This window comes from Pogoniulus pusillus, chromosome 32 (genome assembly GCF_015220805.1).
Source record: "Pogoniulus pusillus isolate bPogPus1 chromosome 32, bPogPus1.pri, whole genome shotgun sequence".
In the NCBI taxonomy this organism is placed as follows: domain Eukaryota; kingdom Metazoa; phylum Chordata; class Aves; order Piciformes; family Lybiidae; genus Pogoniulus; species Pogoniulus pusillus.
The window spans coordinates 8414794-8430368 of record NC_087295.1 but is presented as its reverse complement, the minus strand read 5'-3'; the positions used below and the strand labels follow the sequence as shown (position 1 = coordinate 8430368).

The 15575-nt window shown below is 47.0% G+C and overlaps 1 protein-coding gene across 7 annotated transcripts in view; it reads left to right on the top strand.

The window, feature by feature from the left end:
- The window catches only part of CNTNAP2 (contactin associated protein 2), a 1124907-nt gene extending 1109702 nt beyond the window's left edge, over nt 1–15205 (top strand). For all 7 annotated transcript variants that reach the window (XM_064169555.1, XM_064169553.1, XM_064169552.1 and 4 more), the window contains 2 exons: nt 11290–11361; nt 13298–15205. In XM_064169555.1, the coding sequence (XP_064025625.1) occupies nt 11290–11361; nt 13298–13497 (272 nt within the window). In that variant the 3' untranslated portion in view covers nt 13498–15205. The remainder of the gene's footprint in view (nt 1–11289; nt 11362–13297) is intronic.
- Nucleotides 15206–15575: the final 370 nt, after the last annotated feature.

The window sequence follows — 15575 nt, the reverse complement described above, 5'->3', positions numbered from 1 at the left end:
TAACCTCAAAGATCAACTAGTTCCAACCCCCTGCCATAGGCAGGGACACCTCCCACTAAACTAGATACGGTTGCTCAGGGCCCTGTCAAGCCTGGCCTTGAATATCTCCAGGGATGAGGCCTCCACCACATCTCTGGCCAACCTGCTCCAGTAAAGAACTTCCTCCTGATGTCCAACCTAAATCTACCCCACCCTAGGTTATTAAGTCCCTCTTACAAGTTCATCTCTCTTCCTTTAACAAGTGATGGCAGGAGAAGATGGCGAGAGGACTTAAGAGTGGCCATATGAAGATGGTGAGAGGTCTGCATACTGGCAAGCCAAAGGCAGGAGCTTATTTCTGAACTAAGAGAAAGTGTCACTTTGCTGTTACTGGTGGCAGTGCTGAAGGTCACCCTCCCCATGATCACATCATCAACTGGGTTGCCATGCCACACTCTGGCCAGATCTCAGAGGCCAGAGTGGGAGCAAAAAGCTGTGTTGCATGTCCTACCAGTATGGATGTGGCTAAAGAGATAGGAATCAGTTCTTACCTTTGTCAAGGACTTGTTAGAAATGACACAGTGGGAAGCAAGGATCTGCTTGCTGGAAGTCTGCAATTCAGCCCTCAGGATGGTCTTAGGTTACAAACAGAGGGGCAAAATGTTCTTCTCTTGACCAGTCCTGGATGCACCAGTGGTGACAGCGCTCACTCTGTCCTCTGAGGGGCTGAAAGGGAGGTGAGTCACTTCTCCAGGCTTCCTGCAAGGGAGAAGTGAGCCTGAGCAGGAGGGATGGAGGAGGTGGCACTGCTCTTGTTCACCATGCAGCCTTACACATCTAAATTTGATCTGCTAGGTGTCAGCAGAATTAGAGATGAGGGCAGCTGCTAGAATAAACCACCACCCCTTCTCCTCAGGAGCGTAATGACCAGGAGTAGTTGCCTGTACTGCAGTCAGAGAATGACATCAGATTGTCTTTTTCAAGTTGCTGATCAGCCCAAGTGCTTGGGTTTTTTTTTTTTATATGAACAGTGGGAGGCTCTTTATCCAACAGTAACCTGCTTTAATCTTTACTAAGAGACAAAGGATGGCCTTGAAGCCTGCTCTGCAGGCCAACACGTTCTTTCACTGCACAATTCTGGTGCATTTCTGTGATAGGCTCCCCTGCACTCATCCCAGATTCTCTCCACTGCCTCAGATGTCCATGGCCTTGGCCTGAGTTGTTTTCAGACAGTCAGGGAGTAAGTCTAGCTCTGTTTCTAAACACAAAGTGATTCTTGCAGACAAGATAGGAAGCTGTAGCCATAAGCCAGCAGTGTGCTCTCATGGCCAAGAAGGTCAGTGGTCTCCCGAGGTGCATTAAGAAGAATGTGACCAGTGGATTGAGCAGTGTTGTCCTCTCCCTAACCTGACTTGGTGAGGCCACACCTGGAGTGTTGTGTCCAGCTCTGGGCTCCCCAGTTCAAGAGAGACAGGGAACTACTGGAGAGAGTCCAGTGGAGGCTACAAAAATGCTGAGGGGACTGGAGCTGTCTCTGAGGAGGCGAGGATGAGAGCCCTGAGGCTGTTTAGCCTGGGGAAGAACATCCTGAGAGATCTTCTCAATGCTGACCGATAGCTAAAGGATGGAGCACAAGAGGATGGGGCCAGACTCTTCCTCAGTAGTTCCCACTGATAGGACAGAGCCAATGGGCACAAACGAGAGCACAGGAAGGTGCCTCTAAACATGAGGAAAAGGTTCTCTGAGGATGCTGGAGCCCTGGAGCAGGCTGCCCAGAGAGGCTGTGGAGTCTCTTTTTCTGAAGACTTTCAAAACCCATCTGGGTATGTTTCTGGGGAACCTGATTTAGGTGACCCTCCTTTCACAGGGAAGGTATGATCCCCAGAGGTCCCTTCCAACCCCCACTACCCTGTGGTTCTGGGAACATGAAGATGTAATAGTTTCTATTTTTCTCCTCCCCACTGAGCAGCTAACTAGGAAGAGCCTCTGTCTGAAATTTGGCACAATCAGTGCTTCATCCTTGAAAGGCTTAATTATGGTGCTTAAATTACTGTAAATCTCTCTATTGATTAGGCATAAAAAATGCCTCTCTCTCAGTCTCATCTAGCTCCTTCACACAATTATGCATAGCTTTTTCTTATCATTAAGAATATATCACTTCAGTGTGAAGTTTCTGACACTGTTTAGTGTGTCAGACAGCTGTCAGACTGCCAAGCTCGTCAATTCTTCTGGCACTCACTGAGGGACCAGCATTGTAGCTGCTTCATGAGCAGTGATTTGAATGTTAATGCTGCTACCTAATGTCAAGGCAAGAAAGTGGCAATATTAAAGTAAAAAGAAATGTGATTTGCACCCTCTGCAAAGACTGGATTTCTCCACAAGTGCTAACTTGTAACTGGGAACATAAAGTAGGTAGAGAACGGAGCAGCAAAGGAAGCATTTAGACACCTGAGCACTTCAGATGACTGTCTCCTTACATTCCTCAAGATGAAAAGCATTTCACTATTTAAGAGGTTATTCTAGATTACAGCTATTAAGTTTATTTTAGATTTAAACTCTCCAGTCTGACCCAATCCTCATCCCCAGTCCAAGCCTTTCCTTTTTTCATAGCTGTATGAAAGCCAGACACAAAGTACCTGATCTTGCTGCTCACATCCTGGCTGTAAGAAGACCTTTCTTACAACAGCCTCAATAAATACAGTCCATCTTTTTTCCACCACCCCCCTCCTTTTTTTATGGTAGCTGTCATAAATTTACAGGCTTGTTTAGTATTCTTGTTGGTTAGATTGGATTTGGTTTTGTTTGGCTTTTGTTTTCTTTCTGTCTTTCGAGTATTCCCTGTAGGTCCATGATCAGCGCTTAGCTATGTACAGCCTTGACCAGCACTTAACTCTCTACTGCTCCTTTGAGGGCACCAAAGCGTTTCATATTCTTCATTAATGATAAAAGGAAGTATTTGTTTGTCTTCCTTAGGAGGTGAAATGCAATTTGCTCATAAAATTTTCATGAAAGTGATAGCTTAGGCCAGCAAGACTAATACACTAGCAGAGCTTGTCTGGAGTCACAGTGAGACCCAGTGTCAGTCAGACTTTACTCCCAAGAACTGAAATAAAGAGTTTAGATCTGGGGTGGGTGAGGGTGCTCTAATTTCATAGACTCACAGAATGCCAGGTTGGAAGGGCCCACAAGGATCATCTGGTCCAAGCTTTCTAGGTAATAGTCTAGTTGAAATGACATGACCCAGCACTCTGCCAAGCTGAGTCTTAGAACTGTCCAGTGTAGAGGAATCCACAGCTTCCCCTGGGAGATGATTCCAATGTCTGACTGTTCTTATGGTGAAACATTTTCCTCTGGATCATAGAGGGAATCTCCCTAGGTTACTTGTACCCATCACCTCTTGTTTTTCCATGTGACTCTTTGTTAAAAGGGAGTCTCCACACTCCTGGTGGAGTATGTACTCTCTTATGTACTGACAATAATAAGTGTTGGAGTACTCCTTTATTTACTGACAATAAGAAGTAATGAGGTCTCCCTTAAGCCTTCTCTTCTCAAAACTGAACAAACCCAGTTCTCAGCCTTTCCTCATAGGGCATCTCTGCCAATCTGATCATTCTCATGGCCCTTCTCTAGACACTTTCCAGCCTCTCCACTTGTTTTTCTTCTTTTGTATAGCAGAGACCAAAACTGAATTTGCTACAGGTCAACGGGGAATTTGGCAGAGCAGATGTTCAAAACACCACTTTGTAGAGAGAACTTTACTGAAGTTCAAACTGCAGGTGAAAATCATCCAAAAGTGATCCTAAAAGTCCTGATCTCCTGTTAACATAGGGAAGAAAATTCTGCAGTGTACAAGTACTGGTCAGTAAATCTCAAATGGGTTATGCTCTTGTTTTCCCACTGCTTTGTACCATGACTCACTGGTGTGCTAAAGAACGTGTGAAAGTTGCTGCTGGGAAAAGGCCTGTGGGGAAGCAGGGAGAATCACCTCACCCATCCCAACAGAGAGTGCAGGAATATTTTGCCTGTCTCATACTGCATCCAGGGCTGATCTGGGGGAGTTCAAGCTACAAGGATGGGTGTCTTAACAAGGCATGAGGGGCTCTTGCCCCTTTGCTAGGAAGATTGCTTTTAAAGGCAAAAGAATATTACAGGATCACAGAATGGTGTTGGTTGGAAGTGACCTCTGGAGATCATCTAGTCCAGCCCTCCTGCTCAAGCAGGGTCACCACCAGCAGCATGCCCAAGATCACTATGTCCAGGTGGGTTTGGAATCTCTCCAGAGAAGGAGACTCCACAACCTCTCCGGGCAGCCTGCTCCCAGGCTGCAGCACCCTCATAGCAAATAAGTTTTTCCTCATGTTCAGATGGAACATCCTTGCTTCCAGTTTGTGCCCATTGCCCCTTGTCCTGTCACAGGGCATCAATGAAAAGAGCCTGTCCCCATCTTCTCGCCCCCACCCTTTAGATTCCCCCTCAGGCTGCTTTACTCCAGGCTAAAAGCCCCAGGTCTCTCAGGCTCTCTTCCTCACAGAGATGCTGCAGTCCCTTCAGCATCTTTGTGACCTCTGCTGAACTCTTGCTAGTAGCTGCCTGTTGAACTGAGAAGCCCAGAACCAGACACAATGTGGCTTCCTTAGGGTATCCTAGAGAACTTCCCTCCACCTGCTGACCAGGCTGTTCTTAATGTGCCTGAGGATACCATTGACCTTCTTGGCCACAAGAGCACACTGCTGACTCATGGCAGTGAGGCAGAGCAGAAGCATCCAGTCTAATTTTCTTTGCATAAACAGGGAAGCTAAGTGAAGGTAGAAGCCATTCATATAACTCCATGTCCTCCTTAAGAGTATCCACAGGAAAGTTCTCCTGCAGAAGTAAATCAAAGGCCTAATAGCATGACTGGGTTGGCAGCTCTGCTGTCTGGTGAAGAGAAGCTGCATTGTCCATGTTCTCAAAATCATTTACAAAGGGTTTTTTTTATCTTTGTCCCTCTCCCAGCTGGGCAGGCTGCAAAGGATTGAAGTGAATTTAGCCCTAATTCCATAGAATCAAAGAATCATAGAATCATTTCAGTTGGAAAAGAGCATTAAGATCATCAAGTCCAACCATTATCTAATTCTACAAGTCTGGTGCTAAACTATGTCACTCAGCACCACATCTCTGCCTCTTTGAAACACCTCCAGGCATGGGGATTCAGCCACCTCTCTGCACAGCCTGTTCCAGTCTTTGAGAACCTTTTCAGTCAAGAAGTTTACAGAATCACAGAATCAGCAGGGTTGGAAGGGACCACAAGGATCATCTAGTTCCAACCCCTCTGCCATGGCAGGGACACCCCACCCTAGATCACGCTGGCATGAGCCTCATCCAGGGATGAGGCCTCAACCACTTCCCTGGGTAACCCATTCCAGAGTCTCAGCACTCTCCTGGTGAACGACTTCCTCCTCATGTCTAGTCTGAAAGTTTCTTCTAACATCCAACCTAAACATTCCCTGATGCAACTTGAGACCATTTCCTCTTGTCCTATCACTCCTTACTAGGGTGAAGAAACCAACACCCCAACAGCCACATCACTCCAACCTCCTTTCAGGGAGTCACAGTCTCTCCTCAGCTGCCTCTTCTCCAGACTAAACAACTCCAGTTCCATCTGCCACTCCTCCTAAGACCTGTTCTCCAGACACTCCACCATCTTTTTCCACCAAACCCTTACTTCAATTCCAAGCTGAAGCTATTCTGTTAGTGTAAGAATTGCTTTGTGAGAGTACTTTTGCCAATATCCTCTAAGTCACACCCAAAAAATTACTGACTCTGTGATGTGAAGACTCCTGTTTCCATAAAGACAGAGAAAAGGTCCATATTGAGGATATACCTGTAACCCTCTGCTACCAGAGATGAGGCTTCACTAAAATTTTAGGGAGTAGTTATTGACCCCACACAGTGTGCTAGAAGAGAAATGAAGAAGGTAGGATTCTGTGGTCAGGTAAATGTAGGCTTGGGGGCTTTAAAACTTGGAAGTGTTTTCTATTAAAAGTAGTATCAGCTGAATTGCCAGTTCTACACTTAGGCTGAGGTTAGTGGGACTTCAAACTCCATTAACAGAGTTAAATGCTACACAGTCCTCTCTGCTCTCACATGCCTAGAGAAGCAGGGGCAGTTTGCCCCTTCCTGCAGTTCCAGTTTGAACAAGTAGGAAAAGAATAGAGATATTAATTTAACAATAAATCTTCCAGTGCAAAATTCACCTGGTAGCATACAAAGATGCATCATTTGTCATTCTGCTTCAGATTTTTCTCTTCTTGTTCTGAATTGCTGTGATTGACATGTCATGGGAGCTCTTCACACAGCCCCACACAGCAGAAGAGTGGGTGGATGAGCAGGAAATAGTGACTGGAGTCTACAGGCTGTGATCACAGAATGCCAGGCTGGAAGGGACCTCAAGGATCATCTTGTCCAACCTTTTATTGATCCATAGCTTCATGGAATGGCTTGGGCTGGAAGGGATTGCCCAGTTCCAACATCACCCCTGCCATGAGCAGGAATGCTGTCCACTAGACCAGGCTGCTCAAAGCTTCATTCAACCTGGCATTGAACACCTCCAGGTTGAGAGTGTCCACAGCCTCCCTGGGCAACCTGTTCTAGTGTCTCACAACCCTCACTGGCAAGAATTTCTTAACCAAGTCTAAATCTACTCTCTTCAAGCTTCAATTCATTGCTCCTCATCCTATAAGCCCTTTTAACAAGTCCCTCCTCAGCTTTATTTGTAGTCCACTTCAGGTATTGGAAGGCTGCTCTAAGGTCCCCCCTTATCTTTCTCTTCTCCAGGCTGAATAGCCCCAACTCTCGCAGCCCATCTCAAAAAGGGAAGTGCTTCAGCCCTCAGATGATGTTCACCTTTGATGTAGGGCTGTGTAATGGAGTTGTTTACTCCTGCTCCATCATTTCCTTACATATGTTTAGAGTTTCTGTTGCCATCCACTCCCTTCAGGAAGGGGAATGTCACTCTTGGCTGTACTTAGTTTCTACTATCAAGAGTCAAGCAATTAGTCTCTGTACTTAGAGTCTGCAATAAGGACTGCTCTGTAATTTCAAGCTGTGGCTGTAGTTTGACCTGATCAGCTGAGTTGACCTAATTTGATGAAATGAGCCAGAGAACTTGCATTTGCTTCCCTCTGTGTTATGGTACTGTGGAGTTACAGATGAGCATATTCCCTTGGATCTACTTTCTCAACATCCTAAGGTGGCAGTGAGTGTTTGCTCTCTTTGCAAGCTCAGCTCTTGGGTGCCTGTCCACAAATTAGAATGAGGAAGGAGTTCTAGTTCACATCCTTGCTTTTATTTTGTTCCCTCACTGTTCTGCTTTTCATCGGTGCCATCATTCTGTGGGGTTTTATACCTTGTGATCAGTTGTTTTGGTTGCTTCTCTAAGTCATATTTATGTGAAACCCCAGCTGGTCTTCACGATGAGTCTCTCAAAATTGTGGACATAGAATGGTACAATCACTAGAGCTGGAAAGACTTCTAAGATCACCAAGTCCAACCATCAACCCAGCACCACCATGCCTACTAAGCCATGTCCCAAAATGCCACATCTGCACATGCATTTCTTGAAGGCAGAAAGGTGACAGCAGCTTTACTGTTAGTGTGCTAACAGCTAGTTCCAGGCCGAACAAAATCAGTTTGCTGGTGACCTGTGGTGGCTCCCATCCTTTCCTCTTTGGAGCAAATCTAACAAGTCTCCTTCTGTGTGGTGTGGTGCATTTTAACTGTGACTCACCCACTCAGGAAAAAGCTTAGTGAAAAAAAAACCCCACTGCTTCCAAAGGCTTGCATGGAACACTGATGGTAGGGCAAGGCAATTTGAGATCTGCCTTTTACTTTGTGCTTCTCAGTACTATTCTCTAGCTAAAATCTTCCTGCTTGGCCTTAGTGTTCCCCTCCCTGTAGTAAACAGGCTCATTTCTCTGCCCACACCCACTTCCTGGGCCACATTTCTACTTGAGCAGGGTCATTTTGCATTTTAATTGCTAGAATTTGCAAAAGGCTTTTATGTGGGATCCATTGTAAGAACTCTGGAAAAGGCAGATGCAAAATCACACCTACCATAATGAAGCAAAATTGCCATTCATTCTGTTACATCCACAGCATCTGTCATCTTTAGCAGCTAATTATGATCTGTTTATCCAGCCTCTTCTCCCCTTCCCATTCACTGAATGGCAGCTGGCTCTGGTAATAACCATGATGAGCATGCTGGATGGTGGTAGGTCTCCTGCTGCATTTTTGTGGTCATCTAAAATTCCAGATGTCATTAAAATGATGGCCAAAATGTGGATTTTGCCTGCAGACAGTCTTTAATCACCCTTTTAGGTGCTGGAAAGTTCCTTTAATCTCACTTAAAGCATTTAAAGAGAGTGGGTAGATGAGAGGAGAGCAGTGGATGTTGTCTGCCTCAGGTTCAACAAGGCTCTTGATGCTGTCTCCCACAACACGCTCATAGGTAAGCTTAGGAAGTGTGGGTTAGATGAGTGGACAGTGAGGTGGATTGGGAACTGGCTGAAGGACATAGCTCAGAGGGTTGTGGTCAGCCGTGCAGGGTTTAGTAGGAGGCCTGTAGCTAGCGATGCTCCCCAGGCATCAGAACTGGGTGCAGTCTGGTTCAACTACATCAGTGACCAGAATGAAGGGATGGAGTGCACCTACAGCAAGTTTGCTGAGGATACCAGACTGGGACAAGTGGCAGACACACCATCAGCCTGTGCTGCCTTCCAGCCACACCTGGACAGACTGGAGACAGACTTCCAGACTTCCTCATGGAGTTCAGCAAGGCAAAGTGCAGACTCCTGCCCCTTGAGGCAGATAACTCCTGCACCAATACAAATAAGGAGGTGACCTGATGGAAAGTAGTTTCATGGAGAAGGACGTGGGATTCCTGGTGGACAAGTTTACTATGAGCCAGCAGTGTGCCCTCGTGGTCAAGAAGGCGAATGGCCTCCCGGGCTGCATTATGAAGACTGACCAGCAGGTTAACAGAGGTTTTTCTTTCCCTCTGCTCTAGTGAGGCCACAGCTGAAGTATTGTGTTCAGTTCTGGGCTCTCCAGTTCAAGAGAGACAGTCCAACAGAGACTACAAAGATGCCGAGGGGGCTGGAGATTCTCTCCTGTATGGAGATTCTGAGAACCCTGAGTCTGTTCAGCCTGGAGAAAAGCAGACTAAGAGGGGATCTTGCCAATGCTCATTAACAGCTAAAGGGTAGGGCAAAAGAATGGAGTCAGATTCTTTACAGTGGTGGCCAGTGACAGGACAAGGAGCAAGAGACAGTTGGCACAATCTGGAACATAGGGGGTCCATCTGAACATGAGGAAAAACTTCATTGCTGTGAGGATGCTGAAGTGCTGGAGCAGGCTGCCCAGGGAGGTTGTTGAGTGTCCTCTGGAGAGATTCCAAACCTGCTTGGACATTATGATCCTGAGCAACCTGCTGTGGGTGACCCTGCTTTAGCAGAGGGGTTGGACTAGATGATCCCCAGCGGTCACTTCCAACTCCTACCATGCTGAGATTCTGTGATTTATCCTGAGGCTAATGACAGAAAATTGAAAAGTGCAAGACCTAAGTTCAGACTCTAGATTTACTCGGATGAGAATCAGCTGTTGGAAAGCAACCTTTGTAGACCAGGCAATAAATGAGAACTGGACAGCTCTAGTCACAGCCTGATCTAGCAGTCAGGGAGCATGGCCTGTAGACCAAACTCCTGCAGTATCCTCCCCATGCCCACCTCACTTTGCATTCACAACCAAGTTGCTGTCCAGAGAGAGTTATTAAGGTAACTACTACATAAAGTAGCTCCTATTTGCTGTGGCAAGTCATGATTTGAAGCTGTCACAGTCTAAGTATCAGATGGCGCTGAAGGGCTCGCTGAGACATAGTTAGAATTAATGTCACAGTGGCAATGGAGGAAGCTGTACAGGGAAGAGGTGTCCTCGCCTGTGACAGAGACATGAAGGCACTCACCTGTCCATTACCAACCCACCCTGCAGAATCACAGACTCATTTCAGCTGGAAAAGACTTCTAAAGACATCAAGTCCAACCACCATCTACCTCTGTCCTCCACTTGCACATTACAGCCATCTGAGCTAGTTATTTATACCAGTGTGGTTTAGGTCTCCATGGAACAAGAGGGTCACAAGGAACAATACTGATTTTGTCTGACCAGTCTGACCAGTCATTTTAGGAGCTCCTCTTTACAACCTGTGAAGAGCACTCCCGAGTCTCCTGTGTTTCTACCAGAGCATCACTGTTACTATTCACCTTTGTCAGCCTGCTCCAACATGTTCTTTCCTCATTTCAGTTCCTGAGTTCCATCATGGAATGGGATGGAAGAAAGAACCTTGTTGTCTTCTTACCGAGTTGCTAAACATTGCCAAGTAATGTGACAGTAGTAAGCTCAGAGACAAATGATGCAGGTTTGAATGACATAGCTGCAGGCAGTGCCTGACAGTGACAGCACTCTATTGTTAAGGTCACCTGGGGGGTGTCAAAGAATGGTCATACCAAAACGATTCTATGGTTGCATTTCAGCTCCAAAGCAGCTCCAGCAGTGGCTGAACTGGCACACTGGGCTTTCTCCAAGACTAGCAAAACTACTGGCACATGTTCCTTTGGGTAGCTGCTCTATGGCAAGGACCAAGAGAACATGCAGTCCTTTGCTTGCCTTGGGCTGTGCAGCTGGAAAAGGGTTAGAATCACAGAAACACAGAATGCTTTGGGGCTGGAAGGGACCTTAAAGATCATCATCTAGTTCCAACTCCCTGCCGTGAGCAGGGTACACCTCCTACTAGGTTAGGTTGCTCCAGGCCCCATCCAACCTGCCTCTGAACCCTTCTGGGGATGGCTGGTTTTATTCCAGGGAGCTTGCAGTTGTACCCAGTGGTGGTCACAAAACCCTGGACACTTAGGAAGCCTTCTATGGATAGCAGTGACAGAGGCAAAAATCTCTCTAACACTGATACATATGATTACAGAGGTTTGAAATCCAGGGGTTTGCTTGGTTTAGTGCTGAAGAAAGGGACTGAATGACCTTGACAAAATGACCTCCTGTGTCAATAGCAGTGCTTGCCAAGAGGATTTCCTTGATTTTAGGAGGAAGCAAGAAGTTCTGAGGGATTAGATGATAATGAAGCATTCTTTTCATTTTCTCTTATTTCAAGAAGTGTCTAACAACCAAACTGTCTTGAAATCTTCTCTGAGGATGCTGCAAGCAAACTGCTGTGTGAAGTTTCACTGCTCTGACCACCTGAATCTTTTCATTCCCTCTTTACAGCCAGTGCTGATTTCCCGTACAACGGCCAAGCTATAGGAGATGGAGTGAACAGAAACTCTGCCATTATTGGAGGTAGGAAAACTGTCTTCTCAGATACTTTGTGGCATGGTTCTGATGGTTGAACTGCTATTGATATGTTCACAGAGTCCAGTTGGAGGCCTGCCTGTAGCTAGAGGGGTCCCTCAGGGGTCAGTACTGGGACCAGTACTATTCAATATATTCATCAGCAACCTGGACGAGGGCACAAAGTGAGGGCACAGAGTGCACTGTCAGCAAGTTTGCTGATGACACAAAGCTGGGTGCAGTGGCTGACACACACCAGAGGGTTGTGCTGCCTTTCGGTGAGACTTAGACAGACTGAAGGGTTGGGCAGGGAGAAACTGAATGAAGTTCAACAAGGGCAAGTTTTGCACCTGGGAAAGAACAGCCAGAGCCACAGAGCCAGAGAACAGTGAAATGGAAAAGGACCTGGGAGTCATAGTGGATGGTTGGCCATGAGCCAGCAGTGTGCTCTTACGGCCAAGGCAGCCAATGCCATTCTGGAGTGTTTAAGTAGTGGTTAGTAGGTCGAGAGGGGTGCTCCTCCCCCTCTACTCTGCTCTGCTGAGGCCACATCTGGAATAGTGTCCAGTTCTGGGCCCCTCAGTTCAAGAAGGACCTCAGGGAACTGCTTGTGAGAGCACAGCACAGAGCCACAAAGATGATTAAGGGAGTGGAACATCTTCCCTACAAGGTAAGCCCAAGGGAGCTGGGGCTGTCTAGTTTGGAGAGGAGGAGACTAAGAGCTGACCTCACTCATCTTTATAAGTATGTGCAGGTGAGTGCCAGGAGGCTGGAGCCAGGCTCTGCTGGGTGATGCCCAGTGACAGGAAAAGGGACAATGGGTGGAAGCTGAGGCACAGGAAGTTTCATGGAAATATGAGGACTTTTTTCCCTGTGAGGGTGACAGAACACTGCAACAGGCTGCCCATGGAGGCTGTGGAGTCTCCCTCTCTGGAGATATTCAAGGCCTGTCTGGACACCTTCCTGTGTGATCTGGTGTAGGTGATCCTGCTCTGGCAGAGGGGTTGGACTGGATGTTCCCTTCCAGCCCCTGACATTCTGTGATTCTGTGGTGTTCAGTTGATTTGCCAGGAGCTGACTTGTGGGTAAATTATACCTGAACAAAGTGAGAGAGAAATTTGTGTAGATCCCTTTGGGTTCAGTGTCCTAGTGTAGCAGGTTGATCTCACCATGTTTGTCCCTCAGACTCAGTGGGAACCAAATTAAAATACTGATGGTCATAATCCAGAGATTAATCCTAGTAACATAGAATCATAGAATGGTAGGGGTTGGAGGGCACTTTCAGAGCTCATCAAGGCCAAGTCCCCTGCCAAAGCAGGATCAGCTAGGGCAGGTCATAGAATCATAGAATCACTGTCATGTCACCATGACAGGGCTGACCCCCAGACAGACCACTGTAGATGAGGATAGGTCTGATGATAAAGCTGTCACATCTTTATGGAGAACCAGTGTCTAGGGGGTGGAGTGAGCCAACAGGGAGCCAAGCCAGTTTTCAAGGACACGCTGAGAGGCTGTGGTAGATCTACATGGCCACTGCCTGGGAAATGTACATCAGTGACTCCATCCTCAAAGAGCTGCCCAGGCTGTGACACAAGACCATGACCCCATCATGTCTGGAGAGCACTCGGCACCCTCTCCCTCACAGCCAGCTAGGCTCACCTCTCTAAGTAGATACTAATGTTGAAGTTCAGCTGCGGGATGAAAGTCACTAGCAGTCTCCAGTCAGTGACATTTTGCATGTCACAGAAACTACACATTAATATGAGAGCAGTGAAATGAAGCATGTCACAGAAACTACACATTAATATGAGAGCAGTGGAAATGAAGCAGCTGTGGTGATGTCTAAGTGCCCAGGGAGCTTTGGCTCAGTTGTGGGACCATTTCTGGGTTTCAAAATCCATAGGTATTCTCCTTGCTAGTGGCATCTTTTCCTTCCTCCGTGTAGGTGTCATCGCCGTGGTGATCTTCACCATCCTCTGCACCTTGGTGTTCCTGATCCGCTACATGTTCCGTCACAAGGGAACCTACCACACCAACGAGGCCAAAGGGGCAGAGTCAGCCGAGAGCGCCGACGCCGCCATCATGAACAATGATCCCAACTTCACGGAGACCATCGACGAGAGCAAAAAGGAATGGCTTATCTAAGCCCAGAGGGACGGGGCCTGGGGTGGGGTATGAGCTGGGCCAGGGTGGGACTGGGCTGACTCTTGCAGTGGGGAGAGAACACTCTGCGTCGGACACTCGAGCACACCTACGGTACAAAGATCAGCACAACGCGAGGAGCGAGCGACAGGAAAACACCACCGAGACTGGAGGAGGAAAAACTAACCAGAATATCTCAAGCATTAAAACACACCCAACAACTCACTTTTTAATATTCATTTGCAGCAGTTTGCCCCTTCCACATCCCAACAACCAAGAGCAGTTTGGCAGCTTCAGCCTTGGTTAAGATTTTCAGTCATAGCTGTCTGTTTCTGTGTGTGTTTAGAGCTGTTCCGGGTAGCTGCGACAAGGCACGGGGCTGGTTTCTTCTCTTTTCTATGAGCTATTTCAAGTGTGGGTAACTCTGTCCTGACAACAAGTAGCAGACCTTTCGTCCCACACTTGGGTTCCTTTATGGCTGGTCACTTCTCCACAGGCTGTCCTCAGCTTTGACCCTATCACCATCGGCTTTGGTGGCATCAAAGTGGGGACTCAGGGCTGGGGGTGGGACGGGAGGGTGAGGATCAATGCAAATCTGACTCAGCAGTTTTTCTGTGTGTCATCAGCCCATGCCCACCCTGGCAGGATCCATCTTCTTGACCCAGGCACTTTGTGGATTATGTACAACTCTCATCAGCAATGTCAAATTACTGTTATTACCACTACTGCTACTACTGCTACCAGAGGGGAAAGCACAGGAAGCTTTGGAGGGTTTTTTAATCATTATTAGTAGTATTTTTGTTAGTCTCTGTGGAGGGATGATGCTGTGTGAGTCTCTAGACCTGGTCTGTTCCTGTGTCTTTGGCTGTGGCACTGGTAACCTGAGGCATGTGCTAGTTTAAACTCAGCTCTGCCTGTGGCATTTTGAGCAACCTGCTCTAGCAGGAGGTGTCCTGCCCATGGCAGGGGGTTGGAAAGAGATGATCTTTAAGGCCCTTTCCAACCCAAACCATCCTTATAATTTTATGATTCTATGTTTTTTGCATATACTGTACTTAGGCATAAACATCCTAGCAGGGAATTACAGCCAGACTTTGCTTCTGTTTCTTTTTTAATAGGCTGTTGCAGAAATATTAGTACAGCTCTAGTCAATGTGTTTGAACCCACAGGCTTCACTTTTGCCCCAACTCTAGCACAGCAACTTCTTCTTTAAACCCTTTTTTTTCTCCAGTCCCTTTGCAAGGAATGACTCTGCTGGCAGCATTCCCACAGGCAGGAAGGTGAAGTGAAGGGGGCTGGGAAACTCTGCCCAAGGAGCACTTCTCAACGCACAGAAGTATCTGAGCTACTTTTCTGGGGTTGTAAGGCATTTTTAAGAAGAGCAAGGTCAATGCCAAGTGCAGCACCATGCCCCACGTCCCCTCTCAGACCAGGGAAGCCACAGGTTCACCCAAGAAGCAGGCAGGCAGCCTGTAGGAAAGGCGAAAGGACAACTTAAAGCCCTAATATCCTTTGAATGCAATAACAGAGCTTAGCTTTCCTTCTGTAGAGGAGTGTGGCCCTCCAGTGGTCTGATTGGAAAGGAATTTAAGGCCTTGATGGGCAGGTCTTGCAGTGGAACAGAATGAAGGAACAAATGTACTGCAGGGCATTTGCTACCTGCTAAAAGAAACAACCCTGAGAATTTCCCATTAAAGGTATTTATGTTTGTGACGGTCCCAGGTTTGCTTTAATACCACTGTGTTTGGCACGCAGAGATTTCATCCAGTTGTCTGTACAAGAAAGATGTGGGTTCCACCCAAATCTGCAATCTGCTATCCTGAGCATCTTTAGTTTCCTTATCTTTTTGGGTCTCATCTATCATTGACCCATTTGATGCTTTAAAAAGGGACAGAAAAATAATCATGGAGGGGGAAGCAAATATCAGAGTCTTACACCAGACAAGAAATTTAGAAGCACAATTTGTCAGCAGGACAGGGCCAGATAGTTTGAGGTTTGAGGACTGGAGCCTAAAGCCCTCTTCAGGATTCACTGAACACAGATATCAGAGCAAACCAAGCCCACCGATTTCTTCTGATTAT